General features: G+C 37.9%; 1 protein-coding gene across 1 annotated transcript in view; it reads left to right on the top strand.

Annotated features, from left to right (window-relative positions):
* Nucleotides 1–13287, top strand: part of CORIN (corin, serine peptidase) — a 166568-nt gene that overhangs the window by 15931 nt on the left and 137350 nt on the right. Inside the window, exon 2 of the mRNA XM_076336202.1 lies at nt 4318–4462. Coding sequence (XP_076192317.1) covers nt 4318–4462 — 145 coding nt within the window. The remainder of the gene's footprint in view (nt 1–4317; nt 4463–13287) is intronic.

The following is a 13287-nucleotide window of genomic DNA, read 5'->3' as shown; positions in this document are numbered from 1 at the left end:
AAGCATCCTGTATTCTGACTATATTCTTGTTTAATACAAAATCTGGTTGTATTAATACAATCTTGATCTTGTTTAATACAAAACCTGATTGTATTAAAAGCAAATGACTTGTTGCCTTAAAAACCAAACACTGACATTTCCTAACTACAGTGCACACAGTATTTAATTCAAAACAGTCTTCCTTGCATTGAGTTTTCTAACAGCAGTGGTAGGAAGGGAACTTGCACCGGTATTCTTCAAGTATTGAGAATATGTTTTGGTCCCGTGCTGTGCTAAATCTATTTTATGCCAAAATCTCCAGCATTTAGGGTTGGTTTCTTTCAGTCTGCCCTCAAGGATTCTGCTTCTAAGTCTTCTTGCCCTTCCCTTGGAAAAGGAGATAAATGTGTATCTACAAGGTACCTCAGTCTTACAGACTTAGAGACTGATTCAGAGAAACTGTTGACTACAGAGAGAGTTGAGCGAGACTCATTTCTTACCTTGGCCACTAACCTGGAAGCTTGAAGTGAGCCAAGTGAATAAGCATGTAGCACCCCTGTTTCCTTCTACAGGCCCATTTTTCTCTGAAGAGTCCATTATTTATGCCTTTAGTCCATTATTTATGCCTCTATTCCATTATTTATTAGAATTGAGAGGACAGAGCATGTCTGAAGTTTATGCAGATACCGGTGGCAAACTAGAGCACTTAAAACTGGTGCATATATTCTCTGTGTATTGCAATATTTTGCGGCAAGAGGAGAAGAAACAGTATCAGGGAATATATAAAGAGTAGGTATAATGCATTTAGGTTTACCTATAGGACACTTTATTAAATTCTCATTGATGATATAGGAACAATTAGCACTATCTCTAGTTTTATTTCGTATTCACCACAGAAATTGATGGAAAAAACTCATGTAGATGTTCAAGTGGTGGAAAACTGGCAAAATTGGAAAACTGGAAAAATTAAGTTTATGCTTGCTGAGTAACTGATGATGATTTTAAGTAGGTTTAGTGTTTTTCATGAGGTCTTTTCCTGTAGAAGGAAAAATAAAACATGCTGTTCAGTTGCTTATAAATATTTACTTTGCTATTGTATGAAACTAGCAATTCGTGGTGTTTAGAGAAGCATGTCCTTCACAATCCAACATTCTTTTCTTGAGCAGTCACTGAAAGCAAATTTGGATATAACAGTCCCTTTTAAAATCTGTGGTAGTAAGTTGTCAATGCAAAGACTGAGGTTTATTGTTGCTTTCAGGAGTTGGCAAGAAAGAAAATGTTTGAGGTTCTCCTTTAGTATGAACATTTGCCTGAAGTAGCTAGTATCCACAATGCCAATAGACTTCAGAAAAAATTCATCACAGAAACAGAGGAACGTAAGAAGCCCACTGTTTTCATTGGCACACATTTAATGTTTCTCCTGGGTTAAATCTGCGGCATCTGTACAACAGTGGTGGTAACTCTGCTCTCAGTTATACGCTTGTGCTTGGGATGATTAAGATCTCATGTACCTCCAAAATATTCAATATCACCTCCTCTTCACAAGAAGAGTCAAAAAAATTGATGATGAATACTATTTCTGTGTGTTTTCTCAATTCTTTGAAAATACAATTTTGTTGTTTATTGATAACATAGGTTTTTTACTCCTGAGACAAACTTTTTGTGGAGTCATTGGTCAGCATTTAGCTTGTATTACACTGGGTGGAGTTGGGCACTTTTGCCTGGGATTTGCAAGAAGTGCATCTTGATTGGGAGTTATTCCTTTAGGAGAACGAGCTGGATCTTACATTTGTTTGTCTTGAAGAAACTAAGAAGCAGCTTCCGAGTGCCCTAATCACTGGGCTGTGTAGTGATGGTCCTGCTCCCTATTATCTGGCCCAGCAGAACTGTGTTCTTTTTTACAGAATATCATGATTTCAGGGGATAGTGTGCTCTGATTCAGGAGTCGTCTACGTTCAGCTGGTTGTGATACTCTACTGAGTTGTAGATCTAATTTTTAACTGCTTCAGGCTAAAGAGGGAATTGAACTCAACAGCCCCATTTCCTGAGGGAGCACTGTAGCCACTGCACTGTTAGAAAGGGCAATTTTATGCCATTTTTCTCTTTTTTTTTTTTTTCTTTTTGGCTGTGCTTTCAAAAGTAGTTAGTGGCAGCTGTGTTTTGGGAGATCTGTATTCGTAACAGAGCTGTGTTACTCCTCTGTTACCTGTGCTCAGACCTCCCAAGGGGGCCTAATACGGGCTGTGCAAACCAAGGTTATGGAATTCAGGGAAGCCTGCCATGAGTAGCTGCTAAGCTGCTATATTCCAGCATGACCAGAAGCAAAACTTCAGGCAGACTTTGAAGACTTTAATATGAAAATGTAGGCAAGTGTGGACTGCAGGAAGTTACATAGTCAAGCAGGGATTGTCTAATTCCTAAAGGTCACCTAAGTCCTTATCTTTATCTGTGCCTGGTGAGGTGTTACTTGTGGGTAAGGGCAGTAATTTAGCTGAGATATCCTGAAATCTTGGATTGCAGCATTTGCAACTTCTGAATAAGCTGTTGATTAAGAAGAACACTTCTGACAACCAATTAATTCTCTCCAACATTCTTTATATTTCTCTTGTTGTGGGAAATGGTGATGATCAGATTACTGACCTTGTCAACTCACCCAGGCTGTACCTTTTCAATAGACAGAGCTACCACTTTTATTATTCTCACCGTGAGCTGGCTGTTGCAGATGTTCAGATAACTCCACTGTCTTTAAGCTGACCGTCAATTTACAATCTGCTTGCTAGATAAGACCAGTAGTAGGATGGTGTTGAGACTGAATCACTGGAAAAGGAAGAAGCTTATCAAGTGTGAGATACTGCTAGCATACAAAAGGTGCATGCAACTGCACAAATGCAGTTTTCTTAATTTCTGCTGTCTGTACAGTGTCTGCAGTGTCTAGTAACCAGGGGTATCAGAAATAGATGATAATTCTAATATTATCAGCAAGGAAAGTTTCCTTACAAATAGTCTTTGTGCCATGCTGGCACAAGAGACATTGCAGAATGATGGAAAATTATGCTGTAAATCCCACTTATGCCTACAGTCTTCTCAGTCAAGGCAGTAAAACAGACAGTGAGGTTGGTGTCGGGGTATAAATCTAGTCTCTCTGCAGCAATTCCTTAAGAAATAATTCAACTTCCATTTGTGCTAGTCAGTCTGGTAACCTGTTCTTCACAGAAAGGCACTTACAGCAGGGCCAGCCAAAGGGATAACCCACGGGGACTGGCATTTACAAGACTAATAATATATATGTTGTAGACCTCAGACTCTTGAGGTTCTTTGGGGAGAGGCTGTCAGGGTAATGGATGCATTTACACTCTTGTGTCCTGTCACAACCAACTTCAATGTGATTGATCGTCCTGACAAAGAGGATAAACTATTAGTCATCCTTTGGGAAGACATTGCTGGAATTAATAATCCTATCATTCAATTTCACCTTATCATAGGGAAAATTGTAATTATTTTTAGTCAATTTTGAATAAAGATATATTAACTTCATAACAACAGTTTCAGTCTTGCTATTAAATATTCATTTGGAATTTTGTTTTTGTTTCTGTTTAAAAAGTATGACGATTTTCCAGTATATGAGATCATAGTCTTAATGAAGTTATGTTTAAAAAATATATATTAAATACATATTTAGGCTTTTGCAAAGGTTTGAATTTTTGTACTTTGTGCAGCTTAATTGAATTCAGAAAATAATTTTTCTCTATTCTTCTATATTCCATTTATAGAACAGAAAATATTAGTTGCAAACTCTACAGAATACTGTGATAAGTTATAATTTTGTAAAGTACTTAAAAAATGAGACAGCATTATTGTGCATAATAAGTGGAACAGTCCTTATCACTTCTATTGTCACTTAAAACAAAGATTATAATAGTTGCTTGATTCCTTAATAAAAGAAACTTAAGAACATGGAGCTCTTGAATAGTTAGTAATGGATTATTTTTAATTATAAAATAAGCTGTATTTAGCCTTATTGCTTAAATTTATTATGTATTTTACATTTTTTTCAAATGAAATGCCTATCCAACTTCTAGTTCATCAGAAATGTTTAGAAATTTCAATGAAGCTGTTAAGTCTGGATATTGGGTGAACTAAACTAAATTATATGGATTACACTAGGCTGTCCACCAAGAAGAAAGTTTACATTCAACTTTTTGTTAAGAATTTAAAAGCCATTTATAGCATATATTTAAATCATATAGCTGTTCTGTGTAATGGGAAGGACTGCTATTGAAAACACAAGAGTTACTAATTAACACCAGAATGATAAAACTGTGCTCTTTTGTTTTTCAGGTCTTAGGAACAGATGAAGATAATATGGGGGATGGTTGCTCTCAGAAACTGGCTTCTGCCAAGTTCCTTCGACTTTTGCTCCTAATACTGATTCCATGCATCTGTGCCCTTATCCTTTTGTTGGTGATCCTGCTTACCTTTGTAGGTGAGTGCTAATGGAGTAAATAATTGACACATTTTTAATTTAATTTTAAACTGAGACTGCATTCTCAAGTCCTAATGTAGTTGTGGACATTGAAGATATATCTTAGCACATCTCCCTAAGAAACTAATCTACCTAGTGACTTAATAATGTTTGTTGCAGAGAAATAAATATGCCATTTAGATTTATATATTTAAAACGTATTTAAAGCACCGAAGAGGAAACCTTTTCTGAATTTCTCAAAGTAGATTTTTGAGGAGCATACTACCTTGAGCATGTAGTATGTAGATGGTTTTCAGCAGTCATTTTACAAGTACAAAATGACATTTATGTTAGAACATTAGATCACTGTCAGTGGAATGGAATATTTATCCCTTCATGGCACACATTGATGTGCAAATCTGATTTTTATTTTAAGGTGGAAGTTAATTTATAAATAGCCACAAATCCTTCTGAACAGCCTACAAAATATTACTGTTTAACTAAGGAAAAATATGGTCATTTCTTCTAAATATGAAATATGTATCAATGCAGAACCCCAAGTATGTTTTGTGGAAATTTGTCCCAGGTGTATTAGATTTCATAATGGCTTAGTCTGTTAACTAACTTTGTGTCTGTTACAGAATTAAAAGGTAATAATTTATTACAAAAAAATTTTTAAAAAGCCTTCCCTTTGTTACCTTTAGAGAAGCTGACATATTAAATTGCTTCAACTACAACATGACAAAGACAGTAAAGCTAGGTTAAAGCATTACTTTTTCAGGAGAAAAAAAAGTAAAAAAATCATCTACTTTCAGTGCTGAGGGTTTCTGGGATTTTTACTTCTTTTTTTTTTTGTTAATGAGAGTATTTTCTAGTTGAGCTTCCTTAAGTACTTCAGAAGCACATCTGTAACAAGTGGGGTAATGTGTGAGGTATATAGCTGTAAATCTATTTTCCTATTTTAAAGCCCCAACTTCAATACACTTCATACAATCAAACAGTTAGCAAGCACAGGAAGAAACTAAACACGTCTCAATAGCACCTTCAGCACTGTCAAAATCAAGACAATTTAAATCTGTTTTCTCAATTCAGTCTGTAAAGGATTTGCAACAAGGCGTTGTAGGCCTGTTCTTTTCATTTAGCTCAAGTTAGGGAAGTAAAAAAAACCCAAAGCTAGTGAATGTTATGATTGACAAGTAAGTCTTGGGATGTATCTTTAAATTAAGAACAGTCTGAAGTTTATTAAGATCAAGTAAGTCTGGCAATTAGGAAATATGATGCCATTCAATTTACTTTCCTTATGTTTAGCATTCCATTTGTATCCTTCATATCCTCTGCCCTAGATTTTCATTCTTTGGTGAGAAAGCAGATAAAAAAGCAGGTGTATTTATGTCAGCTCTACTCAATCTCCTTCTCTGAGGCATGTATCGACATAACACTCATTAAAATGTATGAAATCCTCTGGGGAAATGGGACCTGTTCCGATCCTACTTATGTAGCAAAAATCGGGACTATCTCCTCTTAAGTCAATGTGATTACTGTAGGCTGAAGAATAAGGCTTGGTGTTATTACCCAAGTCTAAAACTGGCAAAGCTCCCTTCAGCATCTTTTGAATTAGCATGATTATAATTTAGTATTCTTCTCTCTCAGTTAGCAGCTTTCATTTTATGTGCATTGATAGCCTAGAAACAATGTATCTATCTGATGACTGGAATTAAAAGAAATTTTGTGGGCATCTTTAAAGTGTGCATAATATAATACAGACTGTCTATTTATTGAGAATACACTATATCCAGAATAGTAGTTCATATTCATTTCAGTTCAATAATAACTGAATTCTGTTACAGTCCAATACTGGTATGATGACTTACATTGTAAGAAATGAGTTGATAGTCCTGACTGGCTAACACAAATTATTCGATATATAGGAAATTTTGTTCTTATTTTTTCATGAAATGGAGGAATTAAATTCTGTGGTTGTCATTCTAGTACCTTTCACTGGGGCTTGAAACATAAATAGAGAGCTCCAGTATATAATTTAGAACTGTATGAACTGTTTTGATTTGACTTTGGAAATGAACTCATCAGAAAACTAGGCATTTCATATTTTGCAAGAAAGTATTTTGTTTCCTGTGGTGAATTTGTAGGTAATTATTCTTTTCCTTCTGTAATATTTTTTAATTAAATGAGGCATATACACATGAAAAAGTGTGCGTGCACCTTAGAACTTTCCTATTCACTTTCCTTACATCTGTTTTGTTGTCTGCACATCATTGCAAGCTCTGATGTTGAAGAAACTGAAAAGTTGGTATAGGTGGAAGGAGACAGGTAGAGCAGTACAGTTATATTGTAGTAATAGAGAATATCCTACCTGAGGTGTGTCATGGGGGCCTGTTTTCAGAATATGTCATTAATCAACCTTTCAAAAATTATTTACCATCAAAGTATTCAAGATGCAAAACCCTTGAAAAAGTTATTTTGTTAGAACTGTGTACAAAGAAAGGACAAAGCAAATTCTCAGTAGAGATACACATTATTTTGACTAAAGATACAAGAGACTTTTATGGTCCATAGAAGACTATATCAAGCTGAGTTGTTTAGCTTTGATTTCTCTTAAGTACTTACACTCTGGCTCTGCATACTCTTGAGACTCCTGAGAACACAGAATGAGCTGTGTCTCCTTCACAGAATAAACATCAGGAAAAGTATATTATAGTAAAACTGCTAGGCTTAGCTTTGTGGCTGTTGGATCTTCCACATTCATAAGGTAACATGCATATGTCAAGACTCCTGTATCAATTTGGGAACCCAAATGTACTGGCCATAAGGAACTTTTTGCCACACAGAGGAAGTTAAAGTTGCGGGGAGTTATAGTTATACTCTAGAGTAAAAGGATCTTGATCCCTGAATCATTTGGAAATGCTGGTAGTTCTCCAAGTGATGTCGAGCCTCGAGGCATATGTCACGTCCTCAAAATCTGAAGCGACTAGCAGCATGGAGATCCAAAAGTTATAATTGTGAAAGCAACATGAAATATAAACGACAATGGCAATATTTGCTGTAAGACAGGTGTCTAAATTTAGGAGTTTAACTCTAACATATAAATAAACCATTTGGTCCCGGGAGTTTTTCTGATGGAAGATGGTAATCATCAGCTAAATGATCTGCCAGTTCTTTAATTTGATCTTGCCAACACAGCTATATTATGGGGAATGTCCGAAGGAGTATATCCCAGAGCAGCCTGTATTTCACCCATCTATAAGAACTAATTTACTCTATCAACCTTCTTTACTGATACACCTGGAATATTGGGAAAAAAAAAAGATGCTGTGAATACAGCTCCAGGTCAGAATGTCTGCTGTGAGACATCACTGAAGTCAGTGGGGAATTGTTCTTGTGATCTAGAGAATAATAATGAAAATCTGGCAGTCCACCCAGCACAGATGGACAGAAGGTCACAGTGACTGAAGCATGGATTCTGGTGTGGCATAACTGATTCCTCAGGTGCCCATGGAGCTTTATTCATTAGCCAGTGCAAAGTGAGTGTTTAACACAGGCACAGAGTTCAGGATTGGTTTCTGAATTGCAATATAGCCATTATGTATATGTTACATTTCATTTCTTAGGTTAAGAAAAGTTTTATAAATAAAAATTTCTAGTTGCATGACATATCATGCTCAAGAGACAGGAAAAAAGAAAGACACCAGATAAGATTTTTTGTTAGACCACAGTGTTATAACTGTAACTGGGAACTTTCAGGCAACAACAGCTGTTAATATGAAAGCTAGATACTGTCTTTCCGTCCAGCCCTTTAGTACGATCCTGATATTTTTGCTGAGACTTCATTGCCTGAAAGCCAGAAGTTGATGAAAGGGAAAATCTCTCCTTTCTGCACAGGATCTTAGGAGCCCAGCTTCATTCTGCAGCTTCTTTAAAAGATGCCTTCCACAAGTCTACTTTGAGTTCCATTTTATCTGGGAACTGATCCATTATTTGCATGTCACCTGTTAAGTTGCAAAACAAAACAAAACAAAAAAATTACAGCTGACCTCCTTTTTGACCCTTTGGGCAGCTGGTAAGCAGTTTAAGTTAATGTCTTTACTTGACAGGAGGAGCAGGATAAAGTCTATTACTGCAGCTCAACTGATGTGCAATTGTTTGGTATGCTATGGGACCTCCATATTATCAATGATGTGCCCATTTCTTCAGAGTGCAGAGTCATAGGGACAGACCCTGCAGAAGAAATCTCAATGGGTACGTGCTGGCTACTTACAGTAGTGAACCAGCGTTTTATTCCATGTGTAACTGCCTCATCCATTACACATACTTTGGTAGGCTGCTTTGCTCTGTTTCATTAGCTTTTTAAACAAACTTGGTCTTTTTGAGATTTCCTGCTGTGAACTGCTAGAAATCACCCACAGTATACACTGCCAAAATCTCCATTTAATAGCTTGAACAGTGTGACTATTTCTTAGATCTCATAACTGTCCATTTCAGATCTTTAAATAAAACATTAATTCCCCAATAGTGAACAGCAACTGGAAAATGATCAGTAAAACTGTTGGCAAAGCATCACTTTGAACTGAATGAGCCTGGTGCCAGTTCCTTGGTTTTGTACCAAACACAACGAAGGCCAGCATGCTGTATATTTCTGTCATCTGGACATGTCCAGCTGTAGCTGGAGACACAAATCCCAAATGGTTAGAGCTATTTCTCAACTAATTAACTATCTGGCTTACGATTTACTGTCTCCAGCTCTGTGTGAACTCACATCTGAAGAATAGTTGGATATAGTGTGCATGTATACGTGAATAAAATGCATGTTCTGCGTGTGTTGTATGGCTGTTAGCAGACATTGATAGAGAGTAATTCAGTTCTCATTACTGAAGAGATTAAAAAAGAATTGATTGTTTTAAAGCATCACAGTTTTTTCTTAGGTATCTTAACATTTAAATAGTTCCTTCAGGGCTTTTGATGCTATAAAAAATCTCCAGTAAGCTTAATTTAAGATTGAAGATATATGGTAGTATTTTGGGGGGGGGGAAAGGATGAGAATCAAAGCAAATGGGAACCTAACTCAGAGAGTGGACTCTATAGCCTGGAATTAAGTGCTTGAATTCCCTACCGTGCATTGGGAAGCTGAGAGGATAGGAGGAAAATGTGCGGGGAGAACAAGGTGACTCAGGAAGGTGATCCAAAACCGTCACATACTAAGTAGAAACAGAGTTGTCATCTAGAGCTAGCCAGTGGGGAATGCCAAACAGGTCTACGCCTACCTCTCTCAAGGGCATATGCACCAGAGCCCAGGCTCATGTTATTTTGTGGGGAAAAAAAACTGTTAAAAAGAATTTTAATACTACTCATTGTCAGCTGAGATGATACAATTGGGAAGGCCTTTTGTGTAGAAGAGGTTCATTGTGTGGTACACCTGTCAAGAAGAGAAGGGGAGCTGTTATCACTAGGAAACTGTGAAAATAGAACAAAAAATGCTATTGTTGGAAAGATGGGTTGAAGAAGCAAACAAGCATTTTGTTTGTCATTTCAGTGAAAGAAGTAAATGATCTTATGGGTAGTAGATCTTATGGGTAATAGACATAGCTATTATTTGTAGTTCCAGAAAAAGAATGAAATAAGGCTCTATGGGGAGAGGACAGAATCCGGTGGGTAACTTCAATATTCTCCTTAACAGTATATATTGGTCCACTGTATTAAGCCAAAAGGTTTTTTTTAAACTTCTTTCAATCATAGAATCATAGAATCATTAAGGTTGGAAAAGACCTCTAAGATCATCGAGTCCAACCATTGACCCAACACCACCATGCCCACTAAACCATGTCCCTAAGCACCACATCTACACGTCTTTTAAATACTTCCAGGGATGGTGACTCAACCACTTCCCTGGGCAGCCTCTTCCAATGTTTAACCACTCTTTCAGTAAAGAAATTTTTCCTCACGTCCAATCTAAACCTCCCCTGGTGCAACCTGAGGCCATTTCCTCTCGTCCTATCGCTTGTTACTTGGGAGAAGAGACCGGCCCCCACCTCGCTACAACCTCCTTTCAGGGAGTTGTAGGGAGCAATAAGGTCTCCCCTCAGCCTCCTTTTCTCCAGACTAAACAACCCCAGTTCCCTCAGCTGCTCCTCATAAGACTTGTTCTCCAGACCCTTCACCAGCTTCGTTGCCCTTCTCTGGACACGCTCCAGCACCTCAACGTCCTTCTTGTAGTGAGGGGCCCAAAACTGAACACAGTATTCGAGGTGCGGCCTCACCAGTGCGGAGTACAGGGGCACGATCACTTCCCTGCTCCTGCTGGCCACACTATTTCTGATACAGGCCAGGATGCCATTGGCCTTCTTGGCCGCCTGGGCACACTGCCGGCTCATGTTCAGCTGGCTGTCGACCAACACCCCCAGGTCCTTTTCTGCTGGGCAGCTTTCCAGCCACTCTTCCCCAAGCCTGTAGCATTCAAGAGTTTACCTGTCTTGTAATGTATTGCCTGCTATTCTGCTGAGTGATCTATAAATAGCTAATAATTTTTACTTTAATTTTAAATCATTATTCATAGCTCTTTGGGACCAACGTTTTCCAGGCTTTTTCTATTTTTGTGTTGAGTGGAGGAGAAGAGACAAGCCTAGGGAGGAGGAGAGAGAATGTGAAAAAAATCCCCTCAGCTATTCTTAAGTTACGGAAAAAATTATGCACTTTTCCAAAGGAGGAAAAAAAGCTCATTTTAACTTTTTGAAAACTACAGGAAGAACTACTGAAGTTAGAAACTTGAAACAAAGTAGGCTTCTGAATCATAGAGATTCAAAGCTTTATTTGGAATCAAAGCATCCAAGTAAAGATACATATTAGTGAGCACAATTTCTGAGCATGATCAGTCACAATTCCTTAGATTTTAGCAAATCACATTACTACTGGTCCTTATTTGTGAAACCAGAGCACATTCATTCTTTCTGTTTGGCCTGACCAGAGGACTCAAGCAAAAAACATTGCTGCTGAAATAATTTGCAGGTGGGAGATTTTTAGTTGCTTCTGTAAAATACACGCAGTAAATTCCTCCAAATCCCAATGAATTACGAACATTTGCTGGTGGAAAAACAGAAACCTTAACTATAAAGTTCCCCTGGGTTCTTCCAGTAGAAGTTAGACACAAAGATTTAGTCACAGTTAGTGACACTGGAGCCAAAACAACCCAGTCTGGATAAATGAGGATATGGTAAATCTCAAATGGTAACTGTTTCATTGAACCCCATTATATTTCAGGAATCTTAGAAGTTTTTCTTGCTGGTTCCAGTTGCTATAGTTATAGGTTACTCAATGAAAAAGAAAATGCTGAGATTGCCCCTTCTCAGCTATTCTAGTTCTCTTTTCTTCTTACCTATAAAGCTTTCCAACCCAAAGTCACTTCAGACCATAACTGGAAGTTGGGTTCTTCTGGCATTGTTAGTTATTTGTGGCTGTGATTAATAAAGACTTCCTTCTGCCCAATCCTTGAATTTCAGACCAGTCAACTGATTTAGCCTAGCTGCAGAGTGCATGAAGGGGTAAGAAGAGGAATTCAGTAACAGCAGTGGGAAGGGGCTCAGGATACCCAAGTGGGTACGGACTGCGTGTGGTACCTGGAGTTGGCAGAGCGGTGGGTTTGGCTAGGGAGAGAGCCTGGGGTGGTGGCAGGTGAATGATGCCTGGCTGAGAGGTGATCATGCGACTAGCCATTTTGGTAAACGCAATAACCAAACTGAAAACGAAGTTCAGGAGAGATGGTGGTGGGTGTTGTGTGGACTCAAGAGTCATCTCTACCAAGCAGCTAATGAAGGATCAAATCAATATGAAAGCCAGGAAAAAACGATTTACGTATCAGAGTGGAAAGAAAAATCTTCAGTTCAGAGGATTTGTAGAGAACAACAGGAGGTGAACTCTTGCTGATGCACTTGAGGCGTGACCATCTTTTTGGCTTGAGGGCCTGTAGCTAGCAGTAAGGGTGAGAGAGAAGAAAAGGAGCTGAAAGGATAAGCAGAAAACTCTCTTCTTTCCACACAGAGCCCAGCTGGAGGAAGCCATGTTTTAGGCCTTTTCTTTGGATTTTGGCTAAGGAAAGGCTGTGGTATTTGTGTCCCATTATTGAAAGGACAAATATTCTTCACTCCCTTGTTTTTACTTTATTGTCTTGAAACAATTTGAGAGGAGTGTTTAAATACCACTGTTAAGAGTAGACAACAAGAAAAGCTATTAAAATTATGAATTGTTCCCAGGGTATTTAAAAACAATTGGGAGATTTTATGTTTTGAGGGATTCCTCTTAATTATTTGTAATCAAGTCTAGCTGAACTGTGTTTATTATGATTGTTAAACACTTTTACATGACTAGCTAGTGGCAAAAATTGCTTTTCCTGTTTACCAAAAATTTCTTACATTGTGATACAGAGTGGTGCTTCTCTTCTAGCATTAAGTATGACTCTAATATATTTGGTTAAAAAATTTGAGTTAGTATTTGCAGTTTTTATTATTGATAACTAAGTTACATGTCCTATAGATGTTTGAGATGCCTTCTTTAATATTTGGATTAATTACATGATTAATTAAATAGAGATGCTGGGGGAGGGGAACCTCAATCCATCCTACTCCTACCAGTTTGATGCCAGGGCTGGCAAGAGATGCCCAGAGCCTGGAGAAGGATCACAGGTCAGCAGGAGAGCACCTGAAGAGCAGCACAAAGGAACTCCAGCCAGTAAGACAGCTTCATTGGGTGCCCAACTTAAATGCCTCTATGCAAACGCACGTAGCTTGGGGAATAAACAAGAGGAGTTAGAGATGTGTGCACGCCTGCAGGGCTACGACCTTATT

This window comes from Aptenodytes patagonicus, chromosome 4 (assembly GCF_965638725.1).
Source record: "Aptenodytes patagonicus chromosome 4, bAptPat1.pri.cur, whole genome shotgun sequence".
Classification (NCBI taxonomy): Eukaryota; Metazoa; Chordata; class Aves; order Sphenisciformes; family Spheniscidae; genus Aptenodytes; species Aptenodytes patagonicus.
The sequence above is the reverse complement of the archived record's forward strand: the minus strand, read 5'-3'. Positions and strand labels throughout refer to the sequence as shown.